The 17,628-nt window shown below is 34.8% G+C and overlaps 1 protein-coding gene across 2 annotated transcripts in view; it reads right to left on the bottom strand.

The window, feature by feature from the left end:
* Positions 1-5,490: 5,490 nt before the first annotated feature.
* Positions 5,491-17,628, bottom strand: part of LOC119642393 — a 17,447-nt gene continuing 5,309 nt past the window's right edge. The window contains exons 2-5 of one of the 2 annotated variants that reach the window (XM_038041544.1): positions 9,228-9,834; positions 8,489-9,141; positions 8,133-8,401; positions 5,491-8,059 (exon numbers count right to left, since the gene is read on the bottom strand). In XM_038041544.1, the coding sequence (XP_037897472.1) occupies positions 7,806-8,059; positions 8,133-8,401; positions 8,489-9,141; positions 9,228-9,773 (1,722 nt within the window). In that variant the 5' untranslated portion in view covers positions 9,774-9,834 and the 3' untranslated portion in view covers positions 5,491-7,805. Of the gene's footprint in view, positions 8,060-8,132; positions 8,402-8,488; positions 9,142-9,227; positions 9,905-17,628 lie in introns of those variants that run through there. The other variant, XM_038041545.1, reaches the window with a different exon arrangement.

Below are 17,628 nucleotides of genomic sequence, written 5' to 3' on the forward strand. Positions count from 1 at the left end.
GTTCCACCAAGAAACCCTAGCTCGTTTAAAAGAGGTGTTAGATTGAGGAATAGAAAGATGAGCAGCCGTGCGAATCGCTTTAGACATAATAGCAGCATCATGGTTGCAGTTCCCGTTAAATGGCTTTGAATTCAAAAATGACTCCACCTGTTTGGAGTAATTGATCCAATCCGCTTTATCTAGGAGGAATTTGGCCTGTTTTGCTGGAGTAGCAGAGGACGTTGAAAGTTTAAGATCGATTATGATTGGAAAGTGATCACTATTATGTAGATCATCAGAAATAGACCAGGAAACCAAAGGAAGAAGTGAGGGAGAGCAACATGTTAAATCAATGATTTATTCTTACCAGCAGAATAATCTGTACTTAGGTGATTTGGTACATTTGAAGTGCAACGAGTTAGCGCACGTGAATAATTTGAAATTGAAGGTTGATTAATGGATGAAAGCATGGATTCATTACCACTTGTGATTTGTTGAGTAAAGTTGAGAGCTGGAGATTCTGGAGAAATTGGTATATTAGATTTTAGCATATGTGTTGTTATTTTAATTTTTTCAATATTTGCAGTTGCTTTGGTTTTTGAAGGTTGATTAATGGATGAAAGAATGGATTCATTACCACTTGTGATTTGTTGAGTAGAGTTGAGAGCTGAAGATTCTGGAGAATTTGGTATATTAGATTTTAGCATATGTGTTGTTGTTTTAATTTTTTCAATATTTGCAGTTGCTTTGGTTTTTTTGAATATTATCTTTGGCAAGTGATGTAACTGGTTTCGCAGTATAATTTTTGGTTAATGGTGGAACAGGTTTTTCATTGGAAGCAGTTGCAGTTAAAGTCTTACTAGGCTCGATTTCCGAGGCAACAGCAGCGTAGGTATTACGTTTGCCAATTCCATGGGCTACAGATGGATTTTTTTCCCGGTATGTGCGTCGCGCTTCGCCCATGCTACAGTAAGTTTCTGTTTTGATTTTTAATATTTCACGCATCTGTACAAACCGTGGGCATTGTTTGTATAACGCTGAGTGTTGATCATTGCAATTTATGTAGAAACTACGGGTACAGCTTTCAGTATGTGGAGGATGACCAGAGTTAGCACAAGATGCAGCATTAGTGCATCTTTTTGCCGTATGACCCAGGCGTTGGCAATTTTTACACCTCATAGGATTTGGGATGTATAGTCCTATTTTACATTTATACCACGCCACATCAACTGTTCGCGGTAATCGATAGCGATCAAAAGTTAAAATAATCCTTCCTGTAGGAGAGCGTGTTTTTCCGTCATCATTCAGTTTGGTGAATTTATATATTTCAGTCACTCCTTGATTGCCCATTTCGCGAACAATTTCATCTTCCTGCACATGCTTTAAGCAAGGGGCATAAATTACGCTTCGAACCGAGTTAAGTTTCTCATGTAGTTTAGCTGAAATAGCACATAGATTACCTAAAGATTTGGCCTTTATGAGCTTTTCGGTTGCGCGCGGGTTCCCAGCGAGGACCAGTAAATTCCCATCGCGTAGAATCGAGATGGAGTCGATGTATGTTGTAATGCTATCTAGAGCTTTTTTTATAGCAAAAGGGCTAATTTGGGAAATTGTTATTCGAGCATCGGTTGAAGAAATAACAATATATTTTTTATCAATAGGGGTTATATCGGTGATTGGCTACACCGGAAAATCCGAATTATTACTTTTTTTTCTTTGGGGGGATGTATCACTTAGTAGATGAAATCTATTCGAGTTTTTGTCTGGCGGCCCCGGGGCCATTATGCCTTATTGTTGTCTATTGCTTATTATTTGTGAAATAACCACTCACTTGAAAAGGTTTGGGAAACTACTGAGTAAAAAGTCAGATGTTTTTAATTTATTTTTTTTTTAATGTATTTAAAGGAAAACACGTACGGTATCCGCGATGAACACTTTTCGCAATAAACACAAAAAGTTCAATAAATTATAATAAGTTTGAAAACTTTTAAAAATGTATAACGCAATAAAGAAATTAAATTTCAAAAATTTTTTCACAAAGAGAAAAATATGACCACAGCGCTTGAACAGAGTTGCCGATGTGTGAAAGAAAATATAAATATAAATTACTTAAGAAACAAAACGAAGTCTCGAATAGTATAAATAATTACTGCAATAATTACTGCAATGATATGCTTTGTGAAATATGCAATGATAACAATAACCACAGAAAAGCACATAAATTAGTTTCAAAGAAGTTCACTTTGTTTAAATATAATTACAAAAAAGGAAAAAAAGAAAATTTTTCGTCTTTTTAAGACAGTATGTCAAGTCAAATTATTAAAAACCTACATTATAACATTTAATCACTAAAAAGAAAAAAAAGGAAGAAAACATAAAAGCAGTGAAACCTGTAACGAGTCTTCTTGGGCAGGGTATACTCAGCCAATCCAGGATTCTTTCGAAGAAAATTTGTATTAAAACAAACTTGGGCCTTCGGTTTTGTTCTTACGTTTCTATTTATTCATTTCTGAGGAGTTTACAATGGATAAGCGATTTTAAGGGGAGTGGGAGGAAAAAACTAACGTGGTGACCCGACTTTTCTGTAGCGTTTTAATATTTCCTATTACGATTATTATTATATTTTCTTTTTCACGTTTCCGTGTCGCGAGTTTTTGTAAAAGAGAAGAACACGCCGAGAGTGTCATAGCAGCCTACCTCGGCCTTTGCTTCCTTACAACCCATCAAACAACAAAAACAGCGGCGAATCCAAGTACACCCGGCATCAACAACATAGCACCGCTTTTGGTTATTGAGACTTGAACTCACCATATACAACATCTTTATCAACTGAAGCAGCAAACCAGCAGGTCATGCATTGGATAATTCTATTTTTTATTTTTATTAAATTTTTCTATTATTAGTATTATCTATACATAATATATAATGCATTCATAAAAAAATATACACTGTATATTGTATTGTATTTATAGTGATAAAAAAATATTACGTGTTGTATTTATAACAAAAAAAAAAAAAAAACATAATGATGAAGGAAAGGAAAAGTGTGAATAATATAATATAAATGATAGAAAAGTGTGCTAGAATTTTTTTTATGAAAGGAAGGGTAAGACAAGGGTAGTGGCCGCTTTCTAACATTGGTAACGTCAAATTCCCCAAACAATTTCAAATATTGAAAAATTCGGTCTTTAACTTATACTTGGTTAAGTGTAGGGAACTAGGCCTCTGCTACAAATCTTAGGAGCCGTTGGTTTTTTTTATAACACCGTGAACTGGACATTTCTGCGTAATATACCTGTATATTTGATCGACATTATGTCTAGGTGCATCTCGTGGTGGACGAAAGAGTTCAAATGTGTTCAAAATTATTAGAGCAGAATTTTTATAAAGTTTTAAAAGAGTGCTTGTCATATTGTTTTTGCTTCTTATCTGGTTGCTAAACAAAGATTCTTAAGTGTCAGTATTAACTGCTACTCGCCATATTTACAGAAAATAAGATTGTATCTTAAAAATAATCATAAAAGGTTTACAGTGTTGTTCAACAGAGAAGTTACGGTTTACTTTGAGGATGTACAGCTTGCTTGCAAACCTATTTGAACAATCATACTTAGGACATACCCTTACGGATATTCCTCCTCGTTATCGTATTGAGAATTATGATATTATGATGATCTTATGATATTTTTTCTTTTTTTTTGAAGTTTGTCAAGATTTTTTCTGGTTAAAATTTTTGTACCTTGTGATATCATTTCCTCGTGTAATCACATCAATGTGGATGTATTTGTTAATAATACATAATAATGGAATTATTACTTTATCTCTATCTAGTGAAGTTTTTCCCGAAATCTGGAAATGTAATTACAATTTTCCGTGACGCTAGCCTGGCAGCAAGCATAGTATTGGAAATTATAGATGTAACGCAAACTTCACATTGTTTGATAAAGTTACTCGTGATTTACTAATTATTAAGGAAGAAATTACTTTTTTGCTTAGAGATTTCGAATCCTTAATGTCTGTAAACTTTGTTATCGTTAACATCAACTTTCTCTAAGTGTGTTGTGGATTAGCTTAAAGTCAAGAAAGATTTACACATATTAGTTAGCAGCGATTTTCGAGAAGGTAAGAATGTGGCTTTCGAACGAAGGCCTAAGCGATTCTGAAATCTGCCATCTTCGTTTTAAATAAAAGTTAAATGAAAAGAGTTGATAAAAAACATCGACGGTTAATTCGCAGCTTTTATTATATGAGAAATACGTCTACAGTTGTTTACATATAACCACGATATCACATTTTGCATTTCATCCTAGGTCTGCAATGATACCGCTTAAGTTGAGATGAGTAAACAAAATCAGAAATATTTAGAGAAAATTAAAAGATTAAACGATTTCACGCCTCGTCGACTTACCAACTTGCATGGATGAAAGCCATCGTGACCCTATCCAAAATTTAAGGAAAAGGAAAATTTAAAGAAAACCAAAAGCTGTTTTCAAAGGAAAATATTATCTTATTGCTATTGCGTTTTATAAATACGTAGATTTGAGTACGTCGACGAAACCGTTATGATGAAACATACTAATAAACCGAATTAAAATAACATTAAGGTTTTTCTTCACCTAGTTATACATCAGAGATCCTTTAAGGAATGCTTGTTTAAAAACATGAGCTGTGTAATTTTATCCTGGATCAATTTAGCATTAAAGTTTCTAAATTGATTCATAAGTGCTAAAAATGTCTAAAAAAATTGTGGTAAGTTCAACAATAAATCCGAAACTTTTACTGCGATTGTAACAAGGACCTAAGAGCAGTAATAGACTTTAATCTTAATTTAATTATCACTGGTTAAACGTGAAAATGGTATCGATTGACGTGCTGATACATTCCTAAAAAAAGAAACTATTCATTTAGACAAAGATCTATTTCACGTGTTTTATATAATATATGTTTTGGGGTGCGCGGTAGTGGTCTGCAAAATGGACTGGACATTCATCGTCTATTTCTTTTAACGATCTAGATGTAATGAATTCGGTTAACGTTTTAACATATGACCATAGGCTAAAGAACGGAAAAGAAAAAGAAGAAACTGCAGGTTGAAATTGTCCACATTTGCTTTACGCACCACTTTACTTTTTACGTGCAAAAATGTGAAACATAGGCCATACCCTAACGAAGTCGAAAGTGAATATATTGTAATTTTTTCAATATTTTGAAATTTTATGCTGATTTATCATAAAACAAACAAGGCAAAATGGGTAAAACTATTTCGTACATTCCTCAAATGAAGATATATTATCTGCCTAAAAATGGGTTAATTCTGAAATGAATACGGTAGACAAGGCGATTACTTTTTTCTTAATAATGCCGGCGATATGTGTATCAAATAAAAGAACTTGGAGAGTGTAATACGAAAGACATAGTGGTGGGTATGCTAGATTAGACCGATTAGATTGTTTTTTGTTAAACTAAAAAAAATAATTTTCAATTTAAAAACTTGCATCTTAATTTAAATGATATCATTTTTAGTTACTTAAAATATAAGAATTTCGATTAAACTTTGAGAGTTATTACATTACTAGGGGTAATTTTTAATGGATTACATAAACGTTATAATCATTCACAGCGATAGATCATTATTTTTAATATATCTGTCAACAACGGACACAATAAGTGTCTATTAATTTTACCCACTGGTTTGTAATTCCGGACTGTAAGTACAAAAAATATTATGGAGTAAAGGCATTATTGAGACTCTGGGTTATTTCTTGTCTATTGATTCCAAACATTCAAAAAATCTCTTTGAACATCAAAACTTTGTACCCGCATTTTCGATAAACCAATTTTGCGGAACGGGTATAAATCGAAGTTATAGTACTAAAATGGATTTATGTCGATGTAACGAATCTGAATTTCGATTTTAAAGACACGATTAGGTATGAAGCATCTAAAATTGCTAGGTAGAAATTTTCCCGATTGAAAATAGTATTGGAATATATTAAAAAAACTGCAAAAGATGCAAAAATGTGCATCAGAATATTTACCTCCAAAAAATTTTTTGCGCCATTGAATAGGTACACTCTAATCCCAAAACCTAAATTTCAACACATATAAAAGATTATTTAGTGTTGGTTTAAGAGTTGTACATATTTCTGTGTTTATTTTTCTATTTTTTTTAAGATGAAATATAGAAAACGCTCCTAGTTTATGTAATTATAAATTTGCACAAATATAAATTTATAAATTGCAAAGATTTGTCGGCCGTTACTTACACAAGTATCACAAATTAAATTTTTTCTTATATGGCCAACCATCCAATGGATGTTGCCTGTTCGCCCAGACATGATGGAGGTTAGGAACGGCTATAAGCAGAGTGAATGGAGGGAGTGTTTATACGTTTGACTTTAAAGTGGAAGCATCAATGGAAAAGACCAATATTGATAGACTATTCCAAAGGCGAGCAGTGCGGTTAGAGAAAGACAACTCACGGTAGCGTATCGTACGATATTGATATTAAAGGTTACCTTATTGGGTTGACTTCACTCTATGATCTGAAGTTCTCGATTTCATGTGTCATTCATCACGTAGTGTTTGTCATGTACTTCGGTGCTGCTAGGTCCCCTGCTAAAAGAGAATGGATGAATAGGAACTTCTGTCACGCGTGGAAGGTCATTGATGATTACAAGGAAAAGCGAAGAAGAAAGAGAAGAGAGGCTTGTGGTACTTCCGCAATTAAGTGGAATTTGCTTAGGACAAATTTGTCGATTATAACTCTTATGGAACTGTTATTTAAGAAGCTTAATATAAATCGACTGAAATTCCGATCGACACCAAATCCAAACAGTTTGGAGAAAAAAACATTATGACACATGCCATAGCTACGCACGCAGAAATATTAAAAGTTTTCCAAAAACTTGCGTTCGCGCACAACGCAACGCAGGTTGTACGTTCCTCCACATTTAAACACAATAATCAACTTTATTTTGACAAATATCACGCTATCAAATATCTCTCAGATATTCAGCGCAACGACCGTACTTTCGTCCAAATGGCAACTAATTGGGATCCACATTTTGGTGAAGTAGGACATTAGGTACCCAGTGAACCAATTTTTCATAAACCCACATTGTCTGCCGCGAATTAGATTATTTGATTGCAGATATCTTTCCAGATAGTAATTGACCATGGTTTCCGTGGTTTGGTTCTTCCAAAACAGATTGTAATCGGATGGTGATTAGCAGGATTAGTGGCGTTACCCTTCGTAGGCACGGGTTAGAAATTAGCAATCTTCTAACAAGTTAGGAAAATGACTGCACGATAGCACCTGCTGAAGAGATTGCCTAATGGCCTGGCAATTATAAGAGCACATTTCTTCATGGCATAAGCCATCTGGCCACGGAATTTACAAAGTATTAAGACTGACAATGACCTTTTTGATGGACCTGTTTCGTAAGAATAAGTGATATTAGAATACTACAAATAAAGTTGAAGTTGGCAGACCATACATATGCATGTATATTTAAAAGTGCGTTAAAAATTCAAAGCTTCTTTTGTACAAATTAACATAAATTGTTATTAAAATTAATCGATTTCATTTTTATTGTAGCTAACATTCACTTGTAAGAGCCATCGATAGTGGATATTTTAATGAGTGGTAAAACCTAGTTTTGTTTTCGTGAAGAAGCGTAAGCAAGAGGTAGATTGTGTTATTAAACATAAATAGGAATGAAATTATAAATCGCTGGGAGTATTGGGCGGTAATTTCATAATTCGGGCTCTTGAAAATGCGTGGAATATAATTAAATGAAAAAAACCTTTCATTCATTTCGATGTCTTTAATATAAGTAATGGGATGAGGCTTGAGCTCTGTATTGCTTCGGTGTTGATTTTATAAGTTTTGGATTAAAAGCACCAAGTGCCGCCTCATTTGTTGAAGAAGGTGGTGGTGGTGCAGTGTGCGAACGAAACCGACTATTTAAGTATTTTTGTACAGAACGTAAATGTATGAATGGTGCGCAAGGTGATTGTCGCAGTGAATTATGATTAAGTGCCCAATATATTATGGGACTTATAGCCGAATACATATAACCTGCAGGTGAATACAAGAATAATATAAATTTTACTGTAGAGATTTGGTTAAGTGATTTTTAATATGTATTTACCTAGTAATAAATTGAAGTATATCGAGGTTTTCGAGCAGTATTCTTTATAGCCTAAGTGTTTGTAAAATACGCAAAAAACATGCGGTGACCAACACGCTATAAATATTAGCGCTGAAGCAATTAACAAGTTTGCCAAATGTCGACGGGACCGTAAAGTTGAGGTCTGAGGTAGAGGTATGCCAGGCGCCGCAACGCGGCCGCCGCGTCTAGATTCCTGACTGTAATGTATACTTTGGCGCTGCGAATGATTACGTATTTCACGCATAGCTCTAAAAAAAGCCACAGTACGAAAGATTACAAAAATTATGTACAAATGAAATTAGTCAAGTGTCATCATTTCTTTATGTCTTGCTTACCTCGGAGATATAGGATTCGATGACTTGACTACGTTGCGATTGCCTAAAATAACTTGCGGATTTAATGATTGCATTTGAATATCAACGCAATTCGACGTGTCATCTGCCGCGCCGGCACCACATGTCGTCTGTTTAGCATTGGCAATTCCCGTTACTATCACCATATGCGTTTGACGACGTAATATGGGCATTGGAAGTGGCAGCTCACCATGCGCTGCCCGAGCAGTCAATGAAAGTGCACACAATTTCCTCCTCACACCGTAGTGATTCAGCAAAACTCCCAAGCCGGGCAGCACGAACACAATTAGTGTGTGAAATATAATGAACGTGACAAACAATGAACCGGTATTCCATTCCGAATGACAATTGCTAATGCCGATGTTTGGGCGGTCTGACGATATAGTGTATGTGCTATTTCTATAAGCTGCTAATTGCTTTGGTGTCTGCTTGATAACAATTGTTTTGGCAAAGATCTTATAGGCAAATAGAAATGGCGTGCTAACAAGGGCTGACGTTAGCCATGAAAACAAGGCAAACGAGAGATGTAAGTAGCGTCGTTGACGCAGCTGAGCTAAGCGTGGATGTTTAACGGTAGCGTAACGATCCAACGACAATAGAAAGAATGACAACGTGCTGGCTGCAACAGGCATGAGCTTTTGATAAAAAATGAAACGATAAGATGGTTGACGTCACAAATATGTATACAAATGCTAAGAACAGCTGTTGTATATGTACATACCTGGACAAAATTTATAATCTTACAGATCACTAACGTTAATGAATTAGTTTTTCCATTCATGGCTAAGTTGAGTAACGTCATTGGAGCTGAAATGCCTGTGACTAATAAATCAGCTAAGCAGACGGCCAGTAATAAAGGATTTCGAAGTCGAACAGAGTGGGCTGAGCACAATGTTAAGACCAGACTGGCATTACCTAAGACACCGAATATCACTACTAGGCCATATAAGAAAGCCATAAACATCAAAGTAAGCGATGATATGTTATTAAGATCAGTTGTGACATCGTACGGATTGACGAAAGTTTCATTACGCCAAGCTATATATTCCCACGGACGGCTTGAAGCTTCTGCAATTGACGTCGTCGTCAACTCTGTACCGCTCTCATTACTTGTCGTTATTAGTAACGACAAAGGTGACGCCAACGCTAGATCCGGATCAAGTGTAGGGTTGTGATAAATATTACGACCTAAAGGGATTAATTGTTGTTGTGTAAAATGGTGATGATAGGTATTTTGCCACCATCGTTGTAGATTGTTGTTATTCATTGCATAACCACCTTCTTCTTTGTTATTGTACGATGTCGTTCTTTTATCGGCAAGTTCATTTCTAGCACATATTGAAAGTGACGTTAGAAGAAAAACGAAGAAATGAATTGAAAAACTAATTTACTACTATTATTATAATTAATTTTTTCTAGCATCTATGAGTACCGGCTTTTGTTGAAAACCCTACCGCACGTGATGTTTGTATCTACGGCCATTGATTTGTTATTCGAGATCCTTTGTCTACTCGGCCACTTAGGCCGATAAAAGCTCCTTTAATTACAGGCATTGAATAACCCTTTAATAACATGACCATCTACATGTTCGTCGTTATAGTCCCTCTCATATATACATCCTCTTTGGGTGTTTGCGGAAATGTACCAACGTTCATTCACGATAAAAGAACCGCAGCAAAATAAGAATAACAATGGAAAAAATTTAACTTTATAATTGATTTGTGGTTCTCAGTTAGCTTTGTTGCTGTTATTTGGTCCGGCATCTACTATAATATCTACTATAATATTAAAGAAAGTATGGAAATCAATTTATATCCTTCCAATTAGTATACAACAAAAAATAAGCTAAAAGAAAAGCATGATAAATGATTTCCCGGACGTCAAGAGCAACGAAGAAAAGACGCATCAAATTTTTTTATTTTATAAGTACGTCAAAGTTAGAAGGGTTGTCAACCGTTGTGTGCAGTTACACAGAGTATTTGGATTGTAACGAATTTCTTCTTACAGACAACAAATAAAAGATAGTTTGGAAGACTTAAGTCCCGTTAACGACTACATCTGGCCAAGTAGGCGTAAGCCGGGTCGTCATTGGAAAAATTGTATCATTTCAAACAACACCAAAGTGCGTACGCTTTCGAAAGCAAAAGAATTGGATTTTGTGCTGATTACTCATAAGACAAGATAAGAAAGCGATAAATATTTCCATATTTACTTTATGGATGATCCTACTGTACCTAATTAAAAATTGTAAGAAATCGGAAAATCGAACTGACATTTTTCCGTTGTGTTTCTGCTAAGCGAAAGAGGGTGAATAAAATATTCGGTCATAAGCGAAAATTATTTGTGATCTGTTTTGTTTACTGTCGTCAGATTAAATTTGAAAAGTCTTAAACGGATGCATAGTTTCTATTTAATCAGTACAACTGTAAAAATTAATTATTTACACTTAGTTTGTCTTGCGCAATGTTGATATAGATTCGTTTGACTATTATATTATATGTGGCTTTGTTTATTAGGATCATTGCAGCTAAGATCTTAAACAGATAATCCAATCACTAAAGCTGATAAACTCAATTTCAAAAAAGCTAACGCAAAGAAGAGTTTGCGCATAAATCATGCAATCAGTTGAAAAAAATAAAAGAGGCAAGGCGGATAAAGTAAGTAAACATAGTAGTGAAAGTTCTAGATATCAACGCATTGGAGTGGCAGCCAACAGCTATAAAAGCAACGCGCAAACAACGATCTTTGTTTTAATTGTTAAGCAGCAGTCAAACCAACAGGTAAGTCAAGAACCCCGTAAGTAATAATAGTTTGTCGTCCTGTCCGTCCGAAACGAGGTCCTTAAGATAGCAGCGTGCTCTTGCAACATTATCTTAGAGACTCTCAGCCCGACAGGATTCCCTCCTAAGCTTGCAGAACCTAGTAGTCCGCTACTTTCGGAACGGGGCTTTTAAGGTCACAGGAACCTTACACTTTTAGAGAGCCGGTAGACCACTGAACCACTTAAAATTAACAGATGATACACGTAACTGTTTCACTTTCGCAACACAGTCTCAAGCGGGTCATGTTTTTTCATTAAAGAAACAAACGAGACTGCCCACTAAATACGTGTTGATTTTTTTCTTTCCTTACGAAGTAACTTCGCAAATAAAGCCATTTTGTACTCTTCTTGAATTCCGCGAATATACGTGCGATTTAACACAAAAATACGAAGGTTCCGTTAATTTACCGAATACATTTCTTGGAACAGCCCTGAGCGAAACCACCACTGTAAACTGCCCCGTTATGTACTTTTGGAAGCTTATGTAGTTGCTTTATGTAAGTGCCTTTGTTTATGAAACACAACAGCAAGGAGAATAAAAACTGAAATGCTTGCATGCGTGTAGTCATCTTAAATGTATTTGTCGTCTGGCTAACTATAAATGGCAAATATGACAGTATTCTTCGTACAATGGTCTGCCAATCTACGGGGGATTCATATAGTTTAACGTTAGGTATGTTACAAGACGTGTTCTTCGAAGAGAATGTAAGTAGTATTTTAGGGAGCTTGATAAAATAGTGAGGCCGTCAATTGTAAGTGCTATCTTTAAGCTATACCCAACATCGCTTCGATGAAGCCAAATATTCATGGCGACCTCATATGGGGGATCAGATGAGCGTAGCGTATTATGGTCTATTCCAACAAGATAAAACCATCGTTATGGAAAGCGCCGGCAACGAGTAATGCAATCAGCACAAAACGAAAAATTGGGCTTTCAGTACGAAGAAATTGAAGCTCATATAGCTTAGCACAATTTATTGATTTTGTTCTTAAACGCATCTTAACGTTCTCATGGTCTAAACGAATAGGGTATTGATGGTTTCATATTTTCTAATGAACCATTGCAGATTCTTTCGTTTTTTGTTATATATATTTAATGTGAAAGATTAAAGGCGACATTTTTTATTGTCACAAACAGCTGATATTAAACAAATAGGTCTTTACATATATATTAGTTTGGGGAAAAAGAAATCCATTATTTTTTTGGTAGATGGCTGCACTGATAGATTTCTCGTAAAGTATCGATCAAACAATTTTGTATTTATGCTCGTTGGAAAGGCGACATTTCGCAGTAAAAAAATTCTTTTGCTGTTTTTTGTTTGGTGCATTCAGTTGTGAGTTACAGCGTGTTAAAAATGGAAGTGAACAAAGAGAAAATTCGGTACATTTTACAGTTTTTCTTTGACAAAGGCGAAAATGCGAGCCAAGCGGCTAAAATTGTGAATGGTGTTTATGGTTCCGATACTGTAACAGCCAATTATGTGCAATTTTGGTTTCGTAGATTCCGTTCAGGAATTTTTGATGTTAAAGATGCACCTCGCACAGGTAGGCCGGTCGTCGAAAATGTCGATAAAATCGGAGAAATGATCGAAGTTGACCGGCATGTTAGCAGTCGTAACATCGCCCAGGAGCTAAAAATCGACCATAAAACAGTTTTAAACCATTTACACAAAGTTGGATTCAAAAAGAAGCTCGATGTTTGGGTGCCACACCAATTAACAGAAAAAAACATGATGGATCGAATTTCCATCTGCGAAGCCTTGGCCAAACGGAATGAGCTAGACCCATTTCTTAAAGGGATTGTGACTGGAGATGAGAAATGGATTACATACGATAACCCTGTGCGAAAACGATCGTGGTCAAAGAGCCGTGAAGCACCTCAACCGGTGGTCAAACCAGGACTAACGGCCAGGAAGGTTTTGCTATGCATTTGGTGGGACTGGAAGGGGATTATTTATTATGAATTGCTTCCATATGGCCAATCGCTAAATTCTGATCTCTACTGTCAACAACTGGACCGTTTGAAGATAGCGATTGACCAGAAACGGCCAGAATTGGCCAACAGGAGAGGTGTCGTGTTCCACGAGGACAACGCTAGGTCACACGCATCTACAGTGACTCGCCAGAAACTTCGGGAGCTTGGTTGGGAAGTTTTAATGCATCCGCCATACAGTCCGGACTTGGCACTAAGCGATTATCATCTTTTTCTTGCATTGCAAAATTTCTTTAATGATAAAAAATTGGAATCTAGGGAGGATTGTGAAAATCGACTACTAGAGTTTTTTGCAAATAGAGACCAGGACTTCTATGAGAGAGGCATTTTGAAGTTACCTTTAAAATGGCAACAAATCGTAACAACAAAACGGTGCATATTTGACCCAAATCGGACAATCCGAAGCATGTTAAATAAAGTCCTGAAGTTCATATAGAAATAATGGATTTCTTGTTCCCCAAACCCATATTTTGTTCCTAGATCCAGGTAAGTATATCTAGAGGATTCTAATCCTTCTAGGGATATAGCAATCATAATATCTTACACATAAATGCCAAAATTTGGCTATTACGCCACATGTCCAACGCCAAGGTCTGCAAACAGTTAAAATCCCCAAAATTCATATATACCGTTTAATATCAGTAATTTGCAATCTGTAATAGAATGCGATCAAAAAAAGTTCTTGCAACTATTGAACAAGGCTATTTATCCGTTTGGAATCATAATTGTACCAATTAGCCCTTTGACAAACCCACAAGTGCTGCAAAATTTTTGCGAAAACTGAATTGATTCATATCCAAAGCCAATACAAGCTTTTTGTTATTTCATCATTAAACGCGTCACAATAGCATATTAATTTTTCATTCATTTGCAAAGCATAGCCATCGAAAAGCCTATGAAGCATGCGCATCCCTTTGTCCAGAGCGATACATTATTTACATTCAGCGGAAACTGTCTTTTCCTACAAAGACATTTGTCAAAGACATAGTCACACGTCTTACACTTGTTTTACACGAAAATCTATAGCTGAACAGCTAAATTCGTAATATATACAAAAAACCTTCATCACAAACTTTTTTAGCAGTATTTGTACTCGTTCGATACGATGTCAATCTCACATCAAAAAATACGAATACATGTTCTATTAATACCCTCTCATAATACGATAAAATTTGAATATTTTTTTCAAAATGTTTCTATGAAATTAATACAAATTAGCGAATTTTATTTAAAAAATATATTTTATTAAAAATTTGCAACAATTGAATATATGAAATATGAAAATATGTGCTAATGAAATATGTGTCAAACCATATCATAAGATAATATGATAAAATTTGAATAATTGCAATTAATATTAAAATGTTTATATTAATATTTTTATTAATTTTAATGAATATTTGTTTATTAATATATGTATTGATATTAATTAAAAATATAAATATCGCTATTTTAGCAACAACTAAATATTGTTGAAAAAGTTTTTCATGTCCTGCAATCCGCGGGGTCTGCTTTCAACGATTTTATTATCGTATAAGTTAAAAAATAAAAATGCCCAGCAGATTTTAATTTCCATACAGATTATAGAGATGGAAGTATAGCAATAAAACAATGGCACAATCGCAGGCTTCTCCTATGTTTTTCGATTATTGTAGTGCTCCTTACAGTAAGTCCCTTCTAGAGAGTCAAACAAGTAGTTGGATTTATTATTTAATCTTTCGTCGTCGTTTACGTGGTTGGTTAAGGGAACCGTTTCAAGGCAACCAAATTTTTTGTTTATTCTTCGATAGAAGCATAGGGAACAAAATAATAATGATAAAAGAAATTATTTTGTATCATTGATAACTTGAATGAAAAAACCAATTTTCTACATAAAAACAGCGATTATTTATCAAAAAATAAAGTTTAAAATAATTTATCAAAGAGACTTCCTCGATTATGTCTTCCAACAATGAACACTATCCCATTCGTCTGCAATCAGACTTAAATAACGTGGCTGCATTGGTCTCAACTAATTTCTTAACCTTTAAATAAATGCAAGAAACTATCATTTGTAACGAGGATCTTACTTAGTTCGGAAAATTTCATCGAGTTGCATAGAATAAAGACGTTTCTCGATCACGATTTGAAGCTCCTCGATAAGAAGCTCCTGTTTCATTTGCACATTAAACTCACTATTGGTAACGCTAAATTGGCACTTGGCTTCGTAAAATGCTGGTCGAAGGAATTTCGTGATCCATATATTGCAGAAAGCTTATGTTAGGTGCTTGTAAAAGTTTTGGCCAGCGACTTCTGCAGGTAAAAATGACAAAGAAATCAGAAATACCAGTGTACATGATGAATAATTCGATGATTTTGACCTTTCTCTACATAAAATAACAAATTTCCATTTAAAATTTTCCGCGCAAAATTTCATTTTCGACCTTGATTACCTTTTTTTGTTTAATTTAAAGAAACCTGCTGCCAAAGCCCACGAAACGTATTCTGAAGCTTATGGTGATGATACGCCACGATATCCCGAATGTCGATTTTGATTTCAACGATTTAAAAGTGATGATTTTGATGTCAATGACAAAAAACTGCCTGGCGGACCAAAAAAAGCTCGAAAGCAATGAATTGCAAGAATCATTGGGAGGAAACCCAGCTCAAACTTTCAAAGAACTTTCGACCAGTTTAGCAATTGACGAATCCACTATTTCTACACGTTTACATGTGATGGGAAAGATCCAAAAGGAGAAAAATATGGCTACCTCGCAAATCTTCTGAAAATGTCATTTTAGCCAAAACGAAAAGAATATTTCTAGAGTATTTTTGCTTTCTATTTTGATATCTTAAAGTTATATCATACGCGGCAAGCTCAAATTTGGTTTTAAATTAAAATCGCCTTGATTGTTAAATGAAAATGTGAATAGTGCTGTTTATTATCAACCTCGTCCTTATATAGTATCATAAGTCTAATAATATGCTTATGTTGACAAAAATGTTAAGTATGAGAAAATGTTTATGCTAGTAAAATGAGAAAAATGCTTTGCTTAGTGCTGTAAGGAACGCTTCGAATACAAGATTAAGGCATCAGGCTAAAAAATGGGTTATGGTGGAGCGATAATATCACACAGGGATACACAATTGCAGCTCAAATGGTAAGTTCTAGCATACCCAGCGTACTCATCAGACATGCCATTACCATTATCAGAATACTATTTGCTCCGATCTGTGCAGCATAACATGACTGGCACGTAGCTTCGCAAAGTTGAAGAAGTGCGAAAATGGGTGGATGATTGAATCGTTGTCAAATCAATATAAGTTCTTTCAACACGATATCGTCATGTTGTCAGAAATATAGTAAAATATTCTAGAATATGATTTTTCTGTTATTTTGATTAAAATAAATTGTATCAATTTTTCTCAATAAATTTTTCAAACGAAAAAATGAACAAAATTTTTGCAAGCATCTAATATATGTCTTTGGTAAGAACTACATTTGTATATGCTTCTGGCGTTTGGTCTCCTTGCTATCGTTGTTACGTAGACGCTATTGAGTCAGCTCAAAAGCAATTCTTACTTTTTGCGTTAAGGAATAGGGAGTACTGAATATATTTCCTGTTTACTTTCATTTTTCTGTCGCTCTCTCTGTACAATATATGTTTTCATTACTCTAAATACCGCTTTTAGGATTTTAATTCGCAAGAAATAACACCTTTTCATACTTTTATCACTTAAAATTGCCTGGGTCAAAATTTATTATCCACATTTTAGTTCACTTGAATAAAAGCTTATTAAAAAAGTTTTTTCAGAACGTTTTCAAATTTCCTTATTTCACTCAATATTACTTTTGCACTCTTATTCGTAGTTGACTTGTGTTCTGAGTAGTGCGTGTTTTCTTTTCGTCTACGATTTTTTAAGTGTTTTTTAAGTGTTGAGAAAACCAAGATCCAAACATTTTCGAGAATTCGCCTTGGTCATACAATTGCAACTCACCAATGGATCCTGAAGAAGTCTTCTCCCCCAATCTGCTGTTGTGGACAAACTCTTACTATAAAGCACATTCTCTGCGACTGTCTCAACTTTTCCTTGGCTAGAAGTATTGCATTTGGAACGATTAACCCTTTGAACATTCTACAATCAGCTTCAGAACAGAATATCAATTCAATATTTTACTTTATTAATACTACTAAGCTTATTATCTAATATCCATTTATTTAAATTAGAGCCGATAGCCTGTGTTGCTAGTGCTCAATGTCTTTTTTTTAGTCTCAGAATTCAATTCATTAGTCTAAAATTAAAATAATAATAATAATAATAATAAGT

This window comes from Glossina fuscipes, unplaced genomic scaffold, assembly GCF_014805625.2.
Source record: "Glossina fuscipes isolate IAEA_lab_2018 unplaced genomic scaffold, Yale_Gfus_2 222, whole genome shotgun sequence".
NCBI lineage: Eukaryota > Metazoa > Arthropoda > Insecta > Diptera > Glossinidae > Glossina > Glossina fuscipes.